The sequence below is a fragment of the Salvelinus alpinus genome, chromosome 5 (assembly GCF_045679555.1).
Source record: "Salvelinus alpinus chromosome 5, SLU_Salpinus.1, whole genome shotgun sequence".
NCBI lineage: Eukaryota > Metazoa > Chordata > Actinopteri > Salmoniformes > Salmonidae > Salvelinus > Salvelinus alpinus.
Genome location: NC_092090.1, coordinates 2,724,496 through 2,748,588, shown reverse-complemented (window position 1 = coordinate 2,748,588; position 24,093 = coordinate 2,724,496). Strand labels below are relative to the sequence as shown.

At 47.0% G+C, this 24,093-nt stretch overlaps 1 protein-coding gene across 1 annotated transcript in view; it reads left to right on the top strand.

The window, feature by feature from the left end:
* Nucleotides 1-521: 521 nt before the first annotated feature.
* The window catches only part of LOC139575413 (Golgi apparatus protein 1-like), an 81,599-nt gene continuing 58,027 nt past the window's right edge, over nt 522-24,093 (top strand). The window contains exons 1-4 of the mRNA XM_071400352.1: nt 522-1,092; nt 10,428-10,457; nt 13,241-13,327; nt 13,694-13,909. Of these exons, the coding sequence (XP_071256453.1) occupies nt 682-1,092; nt 10,428-10,457; nt 13,241-13,327; nt 13,694-13,909 (744 nt within the window). The 5' untranslated portion in view covers nt 522-681. The remainder of the gene's footprint in view (nt 1,093-10,427; nt 10,458-13,240; nt 13,328-13,693; nt 13,910-24,093) is intronic.

Below are 24,093 nucleotides of genomic sequence, written 5' to 3'. Positions count from 1 at the left end.
AACGCGTTCCACAGGGATGCTGGCCCATGTTGACTCCAATGCTTCCCACAGTTGTGTCAAGTTGGCTGGATGTCCTTTGGGTGGTGGACCATTCTTGATTCACACAGGGGAAACTGTTGAGTGTGAAAAACCCAGCAGCTTTGCAGTTCTTGACACACTCAAACCGGTGTGCCTGGCACCTACTACAATACCCCGTTCAAAGGCACTTCAATCTTTTGTCTGGCCCATTCACCCTCTGAATGACACACATACACAATACATGTTTAAATTGTCTCAAGGCTTAAAAATCGTTATTTAACCGGTCTCCTTCACTTCATCTAAATTGATTGAAGTGGATTTAACAGGTGACATCAATAAGGGATCATAGCTTTCACCTGGCCAGTCTACTATATCATGAAAAGAGGTGTTCCTAATATTCTGTCCGCTCAGTGTATATCTAGGTACATTCTAGAGATGGGAGGGGGTAGATTACAGACAGAGAGCACAATCCACTATAGTAGATCGGCGCAGACACAGATATGATAGGGCTTGTGCTAATGTCACAAAGAAATATTGCTGTATCCTAAACCATACACTTCCATATAGTAAATAGACATTCCTGCATGTTATGTTGTCTTATTTTGTCGTCAGAATATTTTTGTTAGGGAATATTACGGATCTAGATACCGTTAGCGTATATCTATGGGCCAGCCAACGTTGAGCGCACACGCAGACGTTCCGCTGCCGCTATACTCTGCTACAATTTCCCCGAAGATGGCGGCGAGCGGACGTGTTCACCTACTCTTACTGTTGATGTCAGTGTCATTCTGTCTGTGTACCCTTCAAGGATTGAAAGCACCTAGCGGCAATGGAAACGGACTGGGTAATCAGCCAGTAAACCCTCCGGCTCCCGTTAATATTATTGGAGCGCCCGGTCCAGTCAATAACGTCCCAGTTGCTCCTGCTGTTGCGGCCATGACGCAGCCTCGGAGGGCTACCGGGTGGAAGCTGGCCGAAGAGCAGTCCTGCAGGGACGACTTGACCCGGCTTTGTCCCAAACACACATGGAGCAACAATTTAGCTGTCCTGGAGTGTTTACAGGACAGAAAGGAGGTAAAACGGGATTTGGGTGGTGGCGACGTGTTTTGTTCGCGAGTGTGCCTGCATGTGTGTGTGTGTGTGTGTGTGTGCGCGCGCGTGTGCGTGCGTGCGTGTTTCTATTGCCTGTCGGATGTTAATGCGACAGCAGTCAGGTAGGCACATCTGGAGAGGATGTGTGTGTTCATTCCACATCATTGGTGATGGGTCTTCTTGTTCTCCTAGTAAACATGGCTCCAGATTCTCCAGTGACAGCAAAAAGCTAATTAGTCTACATGAAGCACAAATGCACTGTTTTTTCCCCAATGCAAAGCGAAGAGCTCCGTTTTTCAGCGGCAAATAATTGAACAATTTCTATGCATCCCCGCTATAGAAGCCTGATGAGTCCTCTGATCTCCACTGTATATCATCAAAGAACGTTCCAGAAGGAAACAGTCAACGGAGTGGAGCTTTATTTATAGTACATAGTCAATGAATGTCATTTCATTACTGAAACTAGTGTCTAATGACGACAAAAAAAACGCATACATTGCAGTAAGCAGACTAATACGGTAATGAATGACGTACGACCGTTTTAGAAAGCATACGGCTGATTCCACTGTTATGGAATGACGCTCAGACTCAAGATTTTTTATAACAAAATCCATTGATTTCAAAGTTTAACATCGTAACTATATGCACAAGGACTATAATTTCCACACAACATATTTATCCTGCTTGAAGAACAGTGTAGATGCAGTTCGGTAACAGAATGACGGTTTGTTGTTGTTGCCATCATTCTGTCAACAAATTCAGCATCTACACCGTTATTCAAGTAAATGTGTTTTTGTCCAATTTTCTGTGTAAATTGCTAAAAGAGAAGTGCACTTCCTGATTTTGGCCTGGTATTTTGTCTCGGTCATTAATCCACGCAGGGCCGTGACTGAAGACTAATTAGATCTGCGTTGGGGGGGGGCGCTTTGATCTGGTTGTTTCTCGGGTGTGTCGTTGTCATTCAATAACACAAGGCCAGTAGTGGGTACAGAGAGGTAAACTAAGATAGCTTGGCTATGGAGAGAACAACGTTTTGAAGTTGAGGACTTCTCCCGTCTAGATGGTCAGATAATTCAGTTGTAGTCTGAATCCTGCGCTGACCTTGTTGAGCCGAGCTGACGGCAGACAGATAACATAGCCGCTATCCTATCACCCAGCGAGCTAGCTGATAGTTCTCTTTTCAAATACCTTATGTGAACATAGTAAGAGCCAGTGTCTGGAATGTGTTTCACAAGACACTCGTTTCACAATGCCTTAGGACGGTAGCTTGCAACTTAGTTGTAAAAACATGTTACCGTGGAAACCATCACTACGGATGCCGACGGGTTTCCAGTCAGCTCGGCTGTAACAAAACACGTTGTGCTGTAAATATCATACTGATGTGCTTTATAAAGACGGTATAACACACTGACATGTACAGCTCTCTGGGTGAGGTTCTGTGTTTAACACACTGACATGTACAGCTCTCTGGGTGAGGTTCTGTGTTTAACACACTGACATGTACAGCTCTCTGGGTGAGGTTCTGTGTTTAACACACTGACATGTACAGCTCTCTGGGTGAGGTTCTGTGTTTAACACACTGACATGTACAGCTCTCTGGGTGAGGTTCTGTGTTTAACACACTGACATGTTCAGCTCTCTGGGTGAGGTTCTGTGTTTAACACACTGACATGTACATCTCTCTGAGAGCTGACAGGTGACAGTCAGGTGGCAGACAGGTGACAGTCAGGTGGCAGACAGGTGACAGTCAGGTGGCAGACAGGTGACAGTCAGGTGGCAGACAGGTGACAGTCAGGTTATGGACAGGTGACAGTCAGGTGGCAGACAGGTGACAGTCAGGTGGCAGACAGGTGGCAGACAGGTGACAGTCAGGTTATGGACAGGTGACAGTCAGGTGGCAGACAGGTGACAGTCAGGTGGCAGACAGGTGACAGTCAGGTTATGGACAGGTGACAGTCAGGTGGCAGACAGGTGACAGTCAGGTGGCAGTCAGGTGAGAGACAGGTGACAGTCAGGTGGCAGACAGGTGACTGGAGGGGTGGAGTGCCTGACACTGCATTCCTGGAAATGACAGTTTACCTCATGGGTCCAGCAGGCAGAGTTCAGTAACTACAGGCAGATATGAGATGCAGGAGGATGGCACTCTTCTGATACTGACTATATATATATATATATATATATATATATATATATAAATATAAATATAGTAGCCTACAGAGTAATGAGAAGAATGCAAATTAATTTATACACCTTAGCCAAATACATTTAACCTCAGTTTTTCACAGTTCCGGATATTTAATCCTAGTTAAAATTCCCTGTCTTAGGTCAGTTAGGATCACCACTTTATTTTAAGAATGTGAAATGTCAGAATAATAGTAGAGAGAATGATTTATATCAGCTTTTATTTCTTTCATCACATTCCCAGTGGGTCAGAAGTTTACATACACTCAATTAGTATTTGGTAGCATTGCCTTTAAATTGTTTAACTTGGGTCAAATGTTTCGGGTAGCCTTCCACAAGCGTCCCACTATAAGTTGGGTGAATTTTGGCCCATTCCTCCTGACAGAGCTGGTGTAACTGAGTCAGGTTTGTAGGCCTCCTTGCTCGCACAAGCTTTTTCAGTTCTGCTCACACATTTTCTATAGGATTCAGGTCAGGGCTTTGTGATGGCCACTCCAATTCCTTGACTTTGTTGTCCTTATGCCATTTTGCCACAACTTTGGCAGTATGCTTGGGGTCATTGTCCATTTGGAAGACCCATTTGCGACCAAGCTTTAACTTCCTGACTGATGTCTTGAGATGTTGCTTCAATATATCCATATAATTTTCCTACCTCATGATGCCATCTATTTTGTGAAGTGCACCAGTCCCTCCTGCAGCAAAGCACCCCCACAACATGATGCTGCCACCCCCGTGCTTCGCGGTTGGGATGGTGTTCTTCGGCTTGCAAGCCTCCCCCTTTTTCTTCCAAACATACTGATGGTCATTATGGCCAAACAATACCATTTTTGTTTCATCAGATCAGAGGACATTTCTCCAAAAAGTACCATCTTTGTCCCCATGTGCAGTTGCAAACCGTAGTCTGGCTTTTTTTATGGCGGTTTTGGAGCAGTGGCTTCTTCCTTGCTGAGCGGCCTTTCAGGTTATGTCGATATAGGACTCGTTTTACTGTGGATATAGATACTTTTGTACCTTTTTCCTCCAGCGTCATCACAAGGTCCTTTGCTGTTGTTCTGGGATTGATTTGCACTTTTCGCACCAAAGTACATTCATCTCTAAGAGACAGAACGTGTCTCCTTCCTGAGTGGTATGACGGCTGCGTGGTCCCATGGTGTTTATACTTGCGTACTATTGTTTGTACAGATGAACGTGGTGCCTTCAGGTGTTTGGAAATTGCTCCCAAGGATGAACCAGACTTGTGGAGGTCTACAATTTTTTTTCTGAGGTCTTGGCTGATTTCTTTTGATTTTCCCATGATGTCAAGCAAAGAGGCACTGAGTTTGAAGGTAGGCCTTGAAATACATCCACAGGTACACCTCCAATTGACTCAAATTATGTCAATTAGCCTATCAGAAGCTTCTAAAGCCATGACATAATTTTCTGGAATTTTCCAAGCTGTTTATAGGCGCAGTCAACTTAGAGTATAAACTTCTGACCCAATGGAATTGTGATACAGTGAAATAATCTGTAAACGATTGGTGGAAAAATTACTTGTGTCATGCACAAAGTAGAAGTCGTAACCGACTTGCCAAAACTATAGTTTGTTTTAACAAGAAATGTGTGGAGCGGTTGAAAAATGTGTTTTAATGACTCCCACCTAAGTGTATGTAAACTTCCGACTTCAACTGTATAGTGGTGTTTCCTATAGTAGGCTGTACAATTTAGCTCCAAATCACCATAGTATTACCTACGTAGTGCACTATATAGGGAATAGGATTCCATAGGGCTCTGGTCTAAAGTAGTGCACTATATATAGGGAATATGGCTCTGGTCTATAGTAGTGCACTATATAGGGAATAGGGTTCTATAGGGCTCTGGTCTAAAGTAGTGCACTATATAGGGTTCTATAGGGCTCTGGTCTAAAGTAGTGCACTATATAGGGAATAGGGTTCTGGTCTATAGTAGTGCACTATATAGGGAATAGGGTTCTATAGGGATCTGGTCTAAAGTAGTGCACTATATATAGGGAATAGGGTTCTATAGGGCTCTGGTCTAAAGTAGTGCACTATATAGGGAATAGGGTTCTATAGGGCTCTGGTCTAAAGTAGTGCACTATATATAGGGAATAGGGTTCTATAGGGCTCTGGTCTAAAGTAGTGCACTATATAGGGTGCCATAGGGCTCTGGTCTAAAGTAGTGCACTATATAGGGAATAGGGTTCTATAGGGCTCTGGTCTAAAGTAGTGCACTATATAGGGAATAGGGCTCTGGTCTAAAGCAGTGCACTATATAGGGAATAGGGCTCTGGTCTAAAGTAGTGCACTATATAGGGAATAGGGTGCCATAGGGCTCTGGTCTAAAGTAGTGCACTATATAGGGAATAGGGTGCCATAGGGCTCTGGTCTAAAGTAGTGCACTATATAGGGAATAGGGTGCCATAGGGCTCTGGTCTAAAGTAGTGCACTATGTAGGGAATAGGGTGCCATTTGGGATTCACTTATCCAGCCTTCTTTCCTCCTTTTTTCGTCCTGGGTTTGTACTATGTTAGTCTTAGGATTGGTTCTGAGCAGGTTCCATGGCATTGACTAGCTCAGATCGGCCATCTTACATTTACATTTACATTTAAGTCATCTTGATTTCCTGTCTGTTTCTGAGTGAGAGAGAGACAGGACTGCTGGTGACTCATGTCATGAACTGGCTCCCCTGGGCTGTAGTAAGGTAGTGATGACACACATTACAGCCTTGGTCTAAAGTAGTGCACTATGTAGGGAATAGGGTGCCATTTGGGATTCACTTATCCAGCCTTCTTTCCTCCTTTTTTCGTCCTGGGTTTGTACCATGTTAGTCTTAGGATTGGTTCTGAGCAGGTTCCATGGCATTGACTAGCTCAGATCGGCCATCTTACATTTACATTTACATTTAAGTCATCTTGATTTCCTGTCTGTTTCTGAGTGAGAGAGAGACAGGACTGCTGGTGACTCATGTCATGAACTGGCTCCCCTGGGCTGTAGTAAGGTAGTGATGACACACATTACAGCCTTTCAATTAGGAGAGGGGGAGGAGAGGGGGAGGACAGAGAGAGGAGAGGGGGAGGACAGAGAGAGGGGGAGGACAGAGAGAGGAGAGGGGGAGGACAGAGAGAGGGGGAGGACAGAGAGAGGAGAGGGGGAGGACAGAGGGAGGGGGAGGACAGAGAGAGGAGAGGGGGAGGACAGAGGGAGAGGGGGAGGACAGAGAAGGAATCTGAAGATTGTTATATGGCTGAGTTTTCTAAAGAAGTGACTGAGCAGCGTGGGGACATCTGGAGCATCTAGGAGAGAGAAGAGGAAAGAGGTCATCTGAGGATACATAGTGGTGCTCGGTCACTCAGAATATCACCCTCTTCTCACCTCAGAATATCATCTCTACTAGAGGTCGACCGATTATGATTTTTCAACGCCGATACCGATAGCAATTATTGGAGGGCCAAAAAAGCCGATACCGATTAATCGGCCATAAAAAAAAAATATGTATTTAAATTTATTGGTAATAATGACAATTACAACAATACTGGATGAACGCTTATTTTAACTTAATATAATCATCAATAAAATCAATGTAGCCTCAAATAAATAATGAAACATGTTCAATTTGGTTTAAATAATGCAAAAACAAAGTGTTGGAGAAGAAAGTAAAAGTGCAATATGTGCCATGTAAGAAAGCTAACGTTTCAGTTCCTTGCTCAGAACATGAGAACATATGAAAGCTGGTGGTTCCTTTTAACAGGAGTCTTCAATATTCCTTAAGAAGTTTTAGGTTGTAGTTATTATAGGAATTATAGGACTATTTCTCTCTATACCATTTGTATTTCATATACCTTTGACTATTGGATGTTCTTATAGGCACTTTAGTATTGCCAGTGTAACAGTATAGCTACCGTCCCTCTCCTCGCTCCTCCCTGGGCTCGAACCAGGAACACATCGACAACAGCCACCCTCGAAGCAGCGTTACCCATGCAGAGCAAGGGGAACTACTACTCCAAGTCTCAGAGCGAGTCACGTTTGAAACGCTATTAGTGCGCACCCCGCTAACTAGCTAGCCATTTCACATCGGTTACACCAGCCTAATCTCGGGAGTTGATAGGCTAGAAGTCATAAACAGCGCAATGCTTGAAGCACAACGAAGAGCTGCTGGCAGAACGCACGAAAGTGCTGTTTGAATGAATGCTTACGAGCCTGCTGCTGCCTACCACCGCTCAGTCGGACTGCTCTATCAAATCATAGACTTAATTATAACATAATAACACACAGAAATACGAGCCTTAGGTCATTAATATGGTCGAATCCGGAAACTATCATCTCGAAAACAAAACGTTTATTCTTTCAGTGAAATACGGAACCGTTCCGTATTTTATCTAACGGGTGGCATCCATCAGTCTAAATATTCCTGTTACATTGCACAACCTTCAATGTTATGTCATAATTATGTACAATTCTGGCAAAATAGGTCGCAACGAGCCAGGCGGCCCAAACTGTTGCATATACCCTGACTCTGTGTGCAATGAACGCAAGGGAAGTGACACAATTTCACCTGGTTAATATTGCCTGCTAACCTGGGGGCTGAGGCAGGGGGCTGGGGCACGGCCCCTCTCCATTGGCAGGCAAGGTGTTGTAGTAACATACTGCTGTTATCACAGCTCAAAGGGCCTCTCTTCAGCCCCATACTGCTGTTGTGGTGACAACTGTTTTAGGGTTAAGTTTAACCACCTAACTGAGGAACTAACTGACATGGACTGTTAGCCAGATGGCAGGCTGGCTATCTCATTGTAGAGCTAGAGGAGTTAGAGCCCTGTCTATGTTGATAAGATGAGAGCACCCCTCCAGCCAGGCACGGACTGTTAGCCAGATGGCAGGCTGGCTTTCTCATTGTAGAGCTAGAGGAGTTAGAGCCCTGTCTATGTTGATAAGATGAGAGCACCCCTCCAGCCAGGCACGGACTGTTAGCCAGATGGCAGGCTGGCTTTCTCATTGTAGAGCTAGAGGAGTTAGAGCCCTGTCTATGTTGATAAGATGAGAGCACCCCTCCAGCTAGGATGGAGTCCGTCACTCCTCAACAGGTCAGGCTTGGTCCTGTTTGTGGGTGAGTCCCAGAAAGAGAGCCAATTATCTACAAATTCTATATTTTGGGAGGGGCAGAAAACAGTTTGTTGTGAGACTCTGCTGTAGAGCTCATCACTCCCCCTAACTGGGAGGGGCCAGAGACTCTGCTGTAGAGCTCATCACTCCCCCTAACTGGGAGGGGCCAGAGACTCTGCTGTAGAGCTCATCACTCCCCCTAACTGGGAGGGGCCAGAGACTCTGCTGTAGAGCTCATCACTCCCCCTAACTGGGAGGGGCCAGAGACTCTGCTGTAGAGCTCATCACTCCCCCTAACTGGGAGGGGCCAGAGACTCTGCTGTAGAGCTCATCACTCCCCCTAACTGGGAGGGGCCAGAGACTCTGCTGTAGAGCTCATCACTCCCCCTAACTGGGAGGGGCCAGAGACTCTGCTGTAGAGCTCATCACTCCCCCTAACTGGGAGGGGCCAGAGACTCTGCTGTAGAGCTCATCACTCCCCCTAACTGGGAGGGGCCAGAGACTCTGCTGTAGAGCTCATCACTCCCCCTAACTGGGAGGGGCCAGAGACTCTGCTGTAGAGCTCATCACTCCCCCTAACTGGGAGGGGCCAGAGACTCTGCTGTAGAGCTCATCACTCCCCCTAACTGGGAGGGGCCAGAGACTCTGCTGTAGAGCTCACCACTCCCACTAACTGGGAGGGGCCAGAGACTCTGCTGTAGAGCTCACCACTCCCACTAACTGGGAGGGGCCAGAGACTCTGCTGTAGAGCTCATCACTCCCCCTAACTGGGAGGGGCCAGAGACTCTGCTGTAGAGCTCATCACTCCCCCTAACTGGGAGGGGCCAGAGACTCTGCTGTAGAGCTCACCACTCCCCCTAACTGGGAGGGGCCAGAGACTCTGCTGTAGAGCTCATCACTCCCCCTAACTGGGAGGGGCCAGAGACTCTGCTGTAGAGCTCATCACTCCCCCTAACTGGGAGGGGCCAGAGCCTCTGCTGTAGAGCTCATCACTCCCCCTAACTGGGAGGGGCCAGAGACTCTGCTGTAGAGCTCATCACTCCCCCTAACTGGGAGGGGCCAGAGACTCTGCTGTAGAGCTCATCACTCCCCCTAACTGGGAGGGGCCAGAGACTCTGCTGTAGAGCTCATCACTCCCCCTAACTGGGAGGGGCCAGAGACTCCCCCTAACTGGGAGGGGCCAGAGACTCCCCCTAACTGGGAGGGGCCAGAGACTCGATGCCGACACATCTTTCTAGCATTTCTGTTGCTCTTGGTGACCTCTGACCTCTGTTTCATCCTAACCTGGTTGGTGCCTGATTGAGTTGGCCAGGTCATCATTCCTATCCAGTCATCCATTCCTATTGAATCATCCCTTCCTGTCCAAGCATCATTCCTATTGAGTCATCCATTCCTATTGAATCATCCCTTCCTGTCCAAGCATCATTCCTATCCAGTCATCCATTCCTATTGAATCATCCCTTCCTGTCCAAGCATCATTCCTATTGAATCATCCATTCCTGTCCAAGCATCATTCCTATTGAGTCATCCATTCCTATTGAATCATCCATTTCTCTCCAGCTGCTGGATATATATACAGTACCAGTTGAACACGGTACCGATTGGACACACCTACTCATTCAAGGGTTTTTCTTTATTTTTACTATTTTCTACATTGTAGAATAATAGTGAAGACATCAAAACTATGAAATAACACATATGGAATCATGTAGTAACCAAAAGTGTTAAACAAATCAAAATATATATTTTTATCAGTGTGCAAATCTGTCGTCAAGGCAAAGGGTGGCTACTTTGAAGAATGTAAAATCTATTTTGATATGTTGAAGCCCTAACTAATGGAGGTTCTCATGTATTTATAACTGCCAGCTCAATAACACGAAGACGCCTTCAATAAAAACCAGTCGGGGGTAAAGTGTGGAGGTGGTGTGTGTGTGTGTGTGTGTGTGTGTGTGTGTGTGTGTGTCTGCTCTCTCATCTTCAGTAAAGACTGAGTAAAAAGCGTCTTGATCATGGAGTCTATTACCTGTGTTTCTCTCTTTCCAGGAAACGGAGATTGCTGTCGACTGCAACCATGTAAGTGCTTCTCTCTCTCGCTCTCTCCTTCCTCGCCCCTCTCCTTCCTCGCCCCCTCTCCTTCCTCGCCCCCTCTCCCCTCATCTTGACACAGTGTTCCCCATCGACGCTTTGAAGTCTGTCACAGCTTTGCCAAGTCACACGTACAGGATGAGCTGTGACAGTATCTTCACATGGCAGGAGAAGACCTCACCTCCGGAGGTGTAGTTCAGTCAGTGTGGAGCCTAACTAACGTGCAGAGATAGTATGATTTGTAAAGAGGTGTTATTGAATCCATTTTAGAACGAGGCTGTAACATAACAGAATGTGTAGAAGGGGTGTTTGGGTCTGTCATTGAGATAAGGGGTTCATGTTCTCCCAGAGGGCTTGGTAACACAGATCAGCTCTCTGCCTGCCTGGTAGGGATAGCACACGGCTAATGATTCAACCCCTCAATCTGCTATCTCTCCTCCAACCCAGGTTAGACTGGCAGAGCTGAGGTCTGTTATGGTACCTCTCCTCCAACCCAGGTTAGACTGGCAGAGCTGAGTTCTGTTATAGAACCTCTCCTCCAACCCAGGTTAGACTGGCAGAACTGAGGTCTGTTATGGAACCTCTCCTCCAACCCAGGTTAGACTGGCAGAACTGAGGTCTGTTATGGTACCTCTCCTCCAACCCAGGTTAGACTGGCAGAACTGAGGTCTGTTATGGAACCTCTCCTCCAACCCAGGTTAGACTGGCAGAACTGAGGTCTGTTATGGTACCTCTCCGCTCCTCCAACCCAGGTTAGACTGGCAGAACTGAGGTCTGTTACGGAACCTCTCCTCCAACCCAGGTTAGACTGGCAGAACTGAGGTCTGTTATGGTACCTCTCCTCTCCTTCAACCCAGGTTAGACTGGCAGAGCTGAGGTCTGTTACGGTACCTCTCCTCCAACCCAGGTTAGACTGGCAGAGCTGAGTTCTGTTATGGAACCTCTCCTCCAACCCAGGTTAGACTGGCAGAACTGAGGTCTGTTATGGTACCTCTCCTCCAACCCAGGTTAGACTGGCAGAACTGAGGTCTGTTATGGAACCTCTCCTCCAACCCAGGTTAGACTGGTAGAGCTGAGGTCTGTTATGGAATCTCTCCTCTCCTCCAACCCAGGTTAGACTGGCAGAACTGAGGTCTGTTATAGAACCTCTCCTCCAACCCAGGTTAGACTGGCAGAACTGAGGTCTGTTATGGTACCTCTCCTCCAACCCAGGTTAGACTGGCAGAACTGAGGTCTGTTATGGAACCTCTCCTCCAACCCAGGTTAGACTGGCAGAACTGAGGTCTGTTATGGACCCTCTCCTCCAACCCAGGTTAGACTGGCAGAGCTGAGGTCTGTTACGGAACCTCTCCTCTCCTCCAACCCAGGTTAGACTGGCAGAACTGAGGTCTGTTATGGAACCTCTCCTCTCCTCCAACCCAGGTTAGACTGGCAGAACTGAGGTCTGTTATGGTACCTCTCCTCCAACCCAGGTTAGACTGGCAGAACTGAGGTCTGTTATGGAACCTCTCCTCCAACCCAGGTTAGACTGGCAGAACTGAGGTCTGTTATGGACCCTCTCCTCTCCTCCAACCCAGGTTAGACTGGCAGAACTGAGGTCTGTTATGGTACCTCTCCTCCAACCCAGGTTAGACTGGCAGAACTGAGGTCTGTTATGGACCCTCTCCTCCAACCCAGGTTAGACTGGCAGAACTGAGGTCTGTTATGGAACCTCTCCTCTCCTCCAACCCAGGTTAGACTGGCAGAAAGCGCCATGCTCTACCAACTGAGCCACACGGGACCACATATCTGTCTACAGGCTCTGTTCTGGTATCATATCTGTCTACAGGCTCTGTTCTGGTATCATATCTGTCTACAGGCTCTGTTCTGGTATCATATCTGTCTACAGGCTCTGTTCTGGTATCATATCTGTCTACAGGCTCTGTTCTGGTATCATATCTGTCTACAGGCTCTGTTCTGGTATCATATCTGTCTTCAGGCTCTGTCCTGGTATCATATCTGTCTACAGGCTCTGTCCTGGTATCATATCTGTCTACAGGCTCTGTTCTGGTATCATATCTGTCTTCAGGCTCTGTTCTGGTATCATATCTGTCTTCAGGCTCTGTTCTGGTATCATATCTGTCTACAGGGTCTGTTCTGGTATCATATCTGTCTACAGGGTCTGTTCTGGTATCATATCTGTCTACAGGCTCTGTTCTGGTATCATATCTGTCTACAGGCTCTGTTCTGGTATCATATCTGTCTACAGGCTCTGTTCTGGTATCATATCTGTCTACAGGCTCTGTTCTGGTATCATATCTGTCTACAGGCTCTGTTCTGGTATCATATCTGTCTTCAGGCTCTGTTCTGGTATCATATCTGTCTACAGGGTCTGTTCTGGTATCATATCTGTCTTCAGGCTCTGTTCTGGTATCATATCTGTCTACAGGCTCTGTTCTGGTATCATATCTGTCTACAGGGTCTGTTCTGGTATCATATCTGTCTACAGGGTCTGTTCTGGTATCATATCTGTCTACAGGCTCTGTTCTGGTATCATATCTGTCTACAGGCTCTGTTCTGGTATCATATCTGTCTACAGGCTCTGTTCTGGTATCATATCTGTCTACATGCTCTGTTCTGGTATCATATGTGTGTGTGTCTCTCGCTGTCTCTCTCTGTGTCTCTCGCTGTCTGTCTCTCTCTGTGTCTCTCTGTGTCTCTCTGTGTGTGTCTCTCTCTGTGTGTCTCTCTCTGTGTGTCTGTTTCATGGTTTCTCTCCTTCTTTCCTCCAGTTGCTATGGAACTACAAGCTGAACCTGACAATGGATCCCAAGTTTGAGTCTGTGGCCATGGACATCTGCAAGAGTACTATCACTGAGGTTAGTCTGACACACACACACACACACACACACACACACACACACACACACACACACACACACACACACACACACACACACACACACACACACACACACACACACACACACACACACAGCAACACACACAGCAACACACACACACAGCAACATGTCTTTATGGCTGCAGAGCTGTACCGTGAGCCAGATAATGTCAGTCTGTTGTTGCTGTGACATTGACTGGGTCCTAAATGGCACCTTGTCCCCTATAGGGCATCACCTGTCCTCAGGGCCGTAGGGACTATTTAAGTCTGTTTTAACTTCACCTTCACCTGTGTTGTATTCCAAGGAGTGTGTATTTCACCTCTGCGTCTCTCCCCCCCTCAGATTAAGGAGTGTTCGGAGGAGGAGCGTGGTAAGGGTTACCTGGTGTCCTGCCTGGTGGATCACCGTGGTAACATCACAGAGTACCACTGTCACCAATACATTACCAAGATGACCTCCATCATCTTCTCAGACTACAGACTCATCTGTGGCTTCATGGACAAGTGTAGAGAGGACATCAACACGCTACGCTGTGGAAGCATCAACGTTGGAGAGAAGGTGAGATGGGAGGTGGTGTAGTGATACTCATAGGGAGGAAGACTGAGGGACCATCAACGTTGGAGAGAAGGTGAGATGGGAGGGGGTGGTGTAGTGATACTCATAGGGAGGAAGACTGAGGGACCATCAACGTTGGAGAGAAGGTGAGATGGGAGGGGGTGGTGTAGTGATACTCATAGGGAGGAAGACTGAGGGACCATCAACGTTGGAGAGAAGGTGAGATGGGAGGGGGTGGTGTAGTGATACTCATAGGGAGGAAGACTGAGGGACCGTCAACGTTGGAGAGAAGGTGAGATGGGAGGGGGTGGTGTAGTGATACTCATAGGGAGGAAGACTGAGGGACCGTCAACGTTGGAGAGAAGGTGAGATGGGAGGGGGTGGTGTAGTGATACTCATAGGGAGGAAGACTGAGGGACCGTCAACGTTGGAGAGAAGGTGAGATGGGAGGGGGTGGTGTAGTGATACTCCATAGGGAGGAAGACTGAGGGACCATTAACGTTGGAGAGAAGGTGAGATGGGAGGGGGTGGTGTAGTGATACTCATAGGGAGGAAGACTGAGGGACCATCAACGTTGGAGAGAAGGTGAGATGGGAGGGGGTGGTGTAGTGATACTCATAGGGAGGAAGACTGAGGGACCATCAACGTTGGAGAGAAGGTGAGATGGGAGGGGGTGGTGTAGTGATACTCATAGGGAGGAAGACTGAGGGACCGTCAACGTTGGAGAGAAGGTGAGATGGGAGGGGGTGGTGTAGTGATACTCCATAGGGAGGAAGACTGAGGGACCGTTATCTCTCTGGGTTGTCTAGTGGTTTGGTTAGGGCCTCTTCATAGTGTAGTTTGTACTGAAGGATTTATCGTGTGGGAGGACAAACCAGATCAATACAGGTTGGATTACCAATGGTGTTTGTTCTTCACTGGTTGGCCCTTTTAATAGATATGGGACTTTATAAAGATGGGGTTTGTTCTTCACTGGTTGGCCCTTTAATAGATATGGGACTTTATCAAGATGGGATTTGTTCTTCACTGGTTGGCCCTTTACTATATATGGGACTTTATCAAGATGGGATTTGTTCTTCACTGGTTGGCCCTTTAATAGATATGGGACTTTATCAAGATGGCATTTGTTCTTCACTGGTTGGCCCTTTAATAGATATGGGACTTTATCAAGATGGGGTTTGTTCTTCACTGGTTGGCCCTTTAATAGATATGGGACTTTATCAAGATGGGGTTTGTTCTTCACTGGTTGGCCCTTTAATAGATATGGGACTTTATCAAGATGGTGTTTGTTCTTCACTGGTTGGCCCTTTAATAGATATGGGACTTTATCAAGATGGGGTTTGTTCTTCACTGGTTGGCCCTTTTTAATAAATATGGGACTTTATCAAGATGGGGTTTGTTCTTCACTGGTTGGCCCTTTAATAGATATGGGACTTTATCAAGATGGGATTTGTTCTTCACTGGTTGGCCCTTTAATAGATATGGGACTTTATCAAGATGGGATTTGTTCTTCACTGGTTGGCCCTTTAATAGATATGGGACTTTATCAAGATGGGGTTTGTTCTTCACTGGTTGGCCCTTTAATAGATATGGGACTTTATCAAGATGGGGTTTGTTCTTCACTGGTTGGCCCTTTAATAGATATGGGACTTTATCAAGATGGGGTTTGTTCTTCACTGGTTGGCCCTTTACTATATATGGGACTTTATCAAGATGGGGTTTGTTCTTCACTGGTTGGCCCTTTTTAATAGATATGGGGCTTTATCAAGATGGGGTTTGTTCTTCAATGGTTGGCCCTTTAATAGATATGGGACTTTATCAAGATGGGGTTTGTTCTTCACTGGTTGGCCCTTTAATAGATATGGGACTTTATCATGATGGGGTTTGTTCTTCACTGGTTGGCCCTTTAATAGATATGGGACTTTATCAAGATCGGGTTTGTTCTTCACTGGTTGGCCCTTTAATAGATATGGGACTTTTTTTAAGATGGGATTTGTTCTTCACTGGTTGGCCCTTTTTAATAGATATGGGACTTTATCAAGATGGGGTTTGTTCTTCACTGGTTGGCCCTTTAATAGATATGGGACTTTATCAAGATGGGATTTGTTCTTCACTGGTTGGCCCTTTAATAGATATGGGACTTTATCAAGATGGGATTTGTTCTTCACTGGTTGGCCCTTTAATAGATATGGGACTTTATCAAGATGGGGTTTGTTCTTCACTGGTTGCCCCTTTAATAGATATGGGACTTTATCAAGATGGGATTTGTTCTTCACTGGTTGGCCCTTTAATAGATATGGGACTTTATCAAGATGGGGTTTGTTCTTCACTGGTTGGCCCTTTACTATATATGGGACTTTATCAAGATGGGGTTTGTTCTTCACTGGTTGGCCCTTTTTAATAGATATGGGGCTTTATCAAGATGGGGTTTGTTCTTCACTGGTTGGCCCTTTAATAGATATGGGACTTTATCAAGATGGGGTTTGTTCTTCACTGGTTGGCCCTTTAATAGATATGGGACTTTATCAAGATGGGATTTGTTTTCTAGTTCTTTGTGGATCGGTTTAATCTGAGAGAAATATGTGTCTCTAATATGGTCGTACATTGGGCAGGAGGTTAGGAAGTGTAGCTCAATTTCCACCTCATTTTGTGGGCAGTGTGCACATAGCCTGTCTTCTCTTGAAAGCCAGGTCTGCCTACGGCGGCCTTTCTCAATAGCAAGGCTATGCTCACTGAGTCTGTTCATAGTCAAAGCTTTCCTTAAGTTTGGGTCAGTCACAGTGGTCAGGTATTCTGTCACTGTGTCCTCTCTCTTTAGGGCCAAATAGCATTCTGTTAATTTCTTGACACATTGGAAAGAATTATCTTTTTGTTTTGTCATGATTTGGCTGCGTCTAATTGTGTTGCTGTCCTGGGGCTCTGAGGGGTCTGTGTTTGTGAGTCCCCGTACCAGCTGTCAGGGGGGACTCTTCTCCAGGTTCATCTCTCTGTAGGTGATGGCTCTGAGGGGTCTGTGTTTGTGAGTCCCCGTACCAGCTGTCAGGGGGGACTCTTCTCCAGGTTCATCTCTCTGTAGGTGATGGCTCTGAGGGGTCTGTGTTTGTGAGTCCCCGTACCAGCTGTCAGGGGGGACTCTTCTCCAGGTTCATCTCTCTGAAGGTGATGGCTCTGAGGTGTTTGTGAGTCCCCGTACCAGCTGGCAGAGGGGACTCTTCTCCAGGTTCATCTCTCTGTAGGTGATGGCTCTGAGGGGTCTGTGTTTGTGAGTCCCCGTACCAGCTGTCAGGGGGGACTCTTCTCCAGGTTCATCTCTCTGTAGGTGATGGCTCTGAGGTGTTTGTGAGTCCCCGTACCAGCTGGCAGAGGGGACTCTTCTCCAGGTTCATCTCTCTGTAGGTGATGGCTCTGAGGGGTCTGTGTTTGTGAGTCCCCGTACCAGCTGTCAGGGGGGACTCTTTTCCAGGTTCATCTCTCTGAAGGTGATGGCTCTGAGGGTCTGTGTTTGTGAGTCCCCGTACCAGCTGTCAGGGGGGACTCTTCTCCAGGTTCATCTCTCTGTAGGTGATGGCTCTGAGGGTCTGTGTTTGTGAGTCCCCGTACCAGCTGTCAGGGGGGACTCTTCTCCAGGTTCATCTCTCTGTAGGTGATGGCTCTGAGGGGTTTGTGTTTGTGAGTCCCCGTACCAGCTGTCAGGGGGGACTCTTCTCCAGGTTCATCTCTCTGTAGGTGATGGCTCTGAGGGGTCTGTGTTTGTGAGTCCCCGTACCAGCTGTCAGGGGGGACTCTTCTCCAGGTTCATCTCTCTGTAGGTGATGGCTCTGAGGGGTCTGTGTTTGTGAGTCCCCGTACCAGCTGTCAGGGGGGACTCTTCTCCAGGTTCATCTCTCTGTAGGTGATGGCTCTGAGGGGTTTGTGTTTGTGAGTCCCCGTACCAGCTGTCAGGGGGGACTCTTCTCCAGGTTCATCTCTCTGTAGGTGATGGCTCTGAGGGGTCTGTGTTTGTGAGTCCCCGTACCAGCTGTCAGGGGGGACTCTTCTCCAGGTTCATCTCTCTGTAGGTGATGGCTCTGAGGGGTTTGTGTTTGTGAGTCCCCGTACCAGCTGTCAGGGGGGACTCTTCTCCAGGTTCATCTCTCTGAAGGTGATGGCTCTGAGGTGTTTGTGAGTCCCCGTACCAGCTGTCAGGGGGGACTCTTCTCCAGGTTCATCTCTCTGAAGGTGATGGTTCTGTTATGGAAGGCTTGAGAATCACTTATTTTTAGGTGGTTGTTGAATTTAATTACGCTTTTCTGTATTTTGATTATTAGTGGGAATCGTCCTAATTCTGCTCTGCATTTTAATTATTTATTTACTATTTGGTGTTCTACGTTGTACACGGAGGATATTTGGTGTTCTACGTTGTACACGGAGGATATTTGGTGTTCTACGTTGTACACGGAGGATATTTTTGCAGAATTCTGCTTGCAGAGTCTCAATTTAGTGTTTGTTCCATTTTGTGAATTCTTGGTAGGTGAGCGGACCCCAGACCTCACAACCATAAAGGGCAATGGGTTCTATAACTGATTCATGTATTTTTTAGCCAGATCCTAATTGGGATGTGACATTTGATGTTCCTTTTGATGGCGTAGAAGGCCCTTCTGGCCTCTCAGATCGTTCACAGCTTTGTGGAAGTTATCTGTGGCGTTGATGTTTAGGCTGAGGTGTGTATAGTTGTTTGTGTGCTCTAGGGCAGTGGTTCCCAAACTGTTTATAGTCCCGTACCCCGTCAAACATTCAACCTCCAGCTGTACCCCCTCTAAGCAACAGGGTCAGCTGTACCCCCTCTTGCAACAGGGTCAGCTGTACCCCCTCTAGCACCAGGGTCAGCTGTACCCCCTCTAGCACCAGGGTCAGCTGTGTACCCCCTCTAGCACCAGGGTCAGCTGTGTACCCCCTCTAGCACCAGGGTCAGCTGTACCCCCTCTAGCACCAGGGTCAGCTGTACCCCCTCTAGCACCAGGGTCAGCTGTACCCCCTCTAGCACCAGGGTCAGCTGTATCCCCTCTAGCACCAGGGTCAGCTGTATCCCCTCTAGCACCAGGGTCAGCTGTATCCCCTCTAACACCAGGGTCAGCTGTACCCCCTCTAGCAACAGGGTCAGCTGTATCCCCTCTAGCACCAGAGTCAGCTGTACCCCCTCTAGCACCAGGGTCAGCTGTGTACCCCCTCTAGCACCAGGGTCAGCTGTGTACCCCCTCTAGCACCAGGGTCAGCTGTACCCCCTCTAGCACCAGGGTCAGCTGTACCCCCTCTAGCACCAGGGTCAGCTGTACCCCCTCTAGCACCAGGGTCAGCTGTATCCCCTCTAGCACCAGGGTCAGCTGTATCCCCTCTAGCACCAGGGTCAGCTGTATCCCCTCTAACACCAGGGTCAGCTGTACCCCCTCTAGCAACAGGGTCAGCTGTATCCCCTCTAGCACCAGAGTCAGCTGTACCCCCTCTAGCACCAGGGTCAGCTGTACCCCCTCTAGCACCAGGGTCAGCTGTGTACCCCCTCTAGCACCAGGGTCAGCTGTATCCCCTATAGCACCAGGGCCAGCTGTATCCCCTCTAGCACCAGGGTCAGCTGTATCCCCTCTAGCACCAGGGTCAGCTGTATCCCCTCTAGCACCAGGGCCATCTGTACCCCCTCTAGCACCAGGGTCAGCTGTACCCCCTCTAGCACCAGGGTCAGCTGTACCCCCTCTAGCACCAGGGTCAGCTGTACCCCCTCTAGCACCAGGGTCAGCTGTACCCCCTCTAGCACCAGGGTCAGCTGTATCCCCTCTAGCACCAGGGTCAGCTGTATCCCCTCTAACACCAGGGTCAGCTGTACCCCCTCTAGCAACAGGGTCAGCTGTATCCCCTCTAGCACCAGAGTCAGCTGTACCCCCTCTAGCACCAGGGTCAGCTGTGTACCCCCTCTAGCACCAGGGTCAGCTGTATCCCCTCTAGCACCAGGGCCAGCTGTATCCCCTCTAGCACCAGGGCCATCTGTATCCCCTCTAGCACCAGGGTCAGCTGTATCCCTTCTAGCACCAGGGTCAGCTGTATCCCCTCTAGCACCAGGGCCATCTGTACCCCCTCTAGCACCAGGGTCAGCTGTACCCCCTCTAGCACCAGGGTCAGCTGTATCCCCTCTAGCACCAGGGCCATCTGTATCCCCTCTAGCACCAGGGCCATCTGTATCCCCTCTAGCACCAGGGCCATCATTGTAAGCCTGCCACACACACACTATACAATACATTTACTAAACAGAAGAATGAGTGTGAGTTTCTGTCACAACCCGGCTCGTGGGAAGTGACTAAGAGCTCTTATAGGACCAGAGCACAAATAATAATATTCAATGATTTTTCTCTTTACTTAAGGGACTTTATAAAACCTTATTTGTTCATCGAAAATGGTGAATAATTCACCACAGGTTAATGAGAAGGGTGTGCTTGAAATGATGCACATGACTCTGCAATGTTGGGTTTTATTGGAGAGGGTCTGTCTTAAATCATTTTCCACACACAGTCTGTGTCTGTATTTAGTTTTCATGCTAGTGAGGGCCGAGAATCCACTCTCACATGGGAACTATGACCCCATTTGTCAGTGTTTCCAGAAGGATCCTCCTGATAAAGCAGGTCTTCCACCTGCTGAATCTGGAACGCTCAAAATAAACAAATCTGTATTAGTGACGATACATTTGGCAGCAACAGGGGTTTTATAGTCCAGTGACAATGGCTGAGTGTTTATGTGGTGTAAATCTGACTGGCTGAGTGTTGATGTGGTGTAAATCTGACTGGCTGAGTGTTGATGTGGTGTAAATCTGACTGGCTGAGTGTTTATGTGGTGTAAATCTGACTGGCTGAGTGTTGATGTGGTGTAAATCTGACTGGCTGAGTGTTTATGGGGTGTAAATCTGACAATGGCTGAGTGTTGATGTGGTGTAAATCTGAATGGCTGAGTGTTGATGTGGTGTAAATCTGACTGGCTGAGTGTTGATGTGGTGTAAATCTGACTGGCTGAGTGTTTATGTGGTGTAAATCTGACTGGCTGAGTGTTGATGTGGTGTAAATCTGACTGGCTGAGTGTTGATGTGGTGTAAATCTGACTGGCTGAGTGTTTATGTGGTGTAAATCTGACTGGCTGAGTGTTGATGTGGTGTAAATCTGACTGGCTGAGTGTTTATGTGGTGTAAATCTGACTGGCTGAGTGTTGATGTGGTGTAAATCTGACTGGCTGAGTGTTGATGTGGTGTAAATCTGACTGGCTGAGTGTTTATGTGGTGTAAATCTGACTGGCTGAGTGTTTATGTGGTGTAAATCTGACTGGCTGAGTGTTTATGTGGTGTAAATCTGACTGGCTGAGTGTTGATGTGGTGTAAATCTGACTGGCTGAGTGTTGATGTGGTGTAAATCTGAATGGCTGAGTGTTGATGTGGTGTAAATCTGACTGGCTGAGTGTTTATGTGGTGTAAATCTGACTGGCTGAGTGTTGATGTGGTGTAAATCTGACTGGCTGAGTGTTTATGTGGTGTAAATCTGACTGGCTGAGTGTTGATGTGGTGTAAATCTGACTGGCTGAGTGTTGATGTGGTGTAAATCTGAATGGCTGAGTGTTGATGTGGTGTAAATCTGACTGGCTGAGTGTTTATGTGGTGTAAATCTGACTGGCTGAGTGTTGATGTGGTGTAAATCTGACTGGCTGAGTGTTTATGTGGTGTAAATCTGACTGGCTGAGTGTTGATGTGGTGTAAATCTGACTGGCTGAGTGTTTATGTGGTGTAAATCTGACTGGCTGAGTGTTGATGTGGTGTAAATCTGACTGGCTGAGTGTTTATGTGGTGTAAATCTGACTGGCTGAGTGTTGATGTGGTGTAAATCTGACTGGCTGAGTGTTTATGTGGTGTAAATCTAACTGGCTGAGTGTTGATGTGGTGTAAATCTGACTGGCTGAGTGTTGATGTGGTGTAAATCTGACTGGCTGAGTGTTGATGTGGTGTAAATCTGACTGGCTGAGTGTTTATGTGGTGTAAATCTAACTGGCTGAGTGTTGATGTGGTGTAAATCTGACTGGCTGAGTGTTTATGTGGTGTAAATCTGACTGGCTGAGTGTTTATGTGGTGTAAATCTGACTGGCTGAGTGTTGATGTGGTGTAAATCTGACTGGCTGAGTGTTTATGTGGTGTAAATCTAACTGGCTGAGTGTTGATGTGGTGTAAATCTGACTGGCTGAGTGTTGATGTGGTGTAAATCTGACTGGCTGAGTGTTGATGTGGTGTAAATCTGACTGGCTGAGTGTTGATGTGGTGTAAATCTGACTGGCTGAGTGTTTATGTGGTGTAAATCTGACTGGCTGAGTGTTGATGTGGTGTAAATCTGACTGGCTGAGTGTTTATGTGGTGTAAATCTGACTGGCTGAGTGTTGATGTGGTGTAAATCTGACTGGCTGAGTGTTTATGTGGTGTAAATCTGACTGGCTGAGTGTTGATGTGGTGTAAATCTGACTGGCTGAGTGTTGATGTGGTGTAAATCTGACTGGCTGAGTGTTGATGTGGTGTAAATCTGACTGGCTGAGTGTTTATGTGGTGTAAATCTGACAATGAGCAGCTGACATCTGGAGGTTTTTTAATTACTGCATGTGAGACAGGTTCCATGTACAACGAGACAGGCAGAGGTGAGACAGGATCCATGTACACCGAGACAGGCAGAGGTGAGACAGGTTCCATGTACAACGAGACAGGCAGAGGTGAGACAGGTTCCATGTACAACAAGACAGGCAGAGGTGAGACAGGATCCATGTACACCGAGACAGGCAGAGGTGAGACAGGATCCATGTACAACAAGACAGGCAGAGGTGAGACAGGATCCATGTACACCGAGACAGGCAGAGGTGAGACAGGTTCCATGTACAACGAGACAGGCAGAGGTGAGACAGGATCCATGTACAACGAGACAGGCAGAGGTGAGACAGGATCCATGTACACCGAGACAGGCAGAGGTGAGACAGGATCCATGTACAACGAGACAGGCAGAGGTGAGACAGGTTCCATGTACAACAAGACAGGCAGAGGTGAGACAGGATCCATGTACAACGAGACAGGTTCCATGTACAACGAGACAGGATCCATGTTTGTCCCTATCTTGAAAAAAAGCATTGGAATGAAAAGTGAAATGTTGAACCTGTTAACCTGCTTCATTATTTATGTATTACCAGTTGATGGACAACAATTCCCGTTTTCATCCCCCCAAAATATTTTAAAACCATTTTCACGAAAAATGGCAGATATATTTTTTCTTCACGTTCGTGACCTAGAAACGGTGACTCCCATCATGCCAAACTAGCAACATTCTGGATAGGCCTAAAAAATTATTTTAAAACCATTTTCACGAAAAAGTGCAGATTTTTCATTTTTATATTTTTGACCTAAAAACGGTGACTCCGATCATGCCGAACTAACGACATTCTGGATAGGCCTAAAAAAAATAAAAATAAAAATAACGTGCCACATGATGCTGCAGCAGCACCTTTTAAAGGAGGAACCACAACCAGGAAGCTGGAGGAACCACAACCAGGAAGCTGGAGGAACCACAACCAGGAAGCTGTGCCACGTCTGACTCTTCCAGCTGTAACACATATACATCACCGGCTTAGATGCCAAGCAGTAATTGTTTCAAAACATCTCCTGCCGTGTCACTGATGCTTCGTGAAACAGTGTTGTTTGATGAAGGCATTGTCTGTATAGTTTTATGGGGCTTTTTCCACCAGCATTGTCCCAGTCATATCCGCGGTAGCAGGAAGAATTAAGTCCTCCACAATAGTATGGTGTTTGCCTGTCCTAGTCACTCGGTAGCTCACCATATAAGATGCTTCTAGCCTCTTCTTATTAATGGTATCTGTTGCTTTTATACATGTCTTACTACTCGAAAGTCGTCTTTTTTAAATTGTCATGTTTCTAAATGTCGGCACGAGAAGGTTTCCCTGCGACAGAGTAACGGGTAATGTGAGCTGGATGTTAATTATTTGACTAGGCTTCCTGTATTTGACATTGAGTTATTTCGCTGAACACTAGATGGTTACATATTATTTTTGTCAGTGAAATGAGGCTCTACTCAGGCGAGAGAAAAAACCTCCCCAAATAGCCCCTTGGAAAATATAAATGTACTGTTTGAAAATGGTCAAAT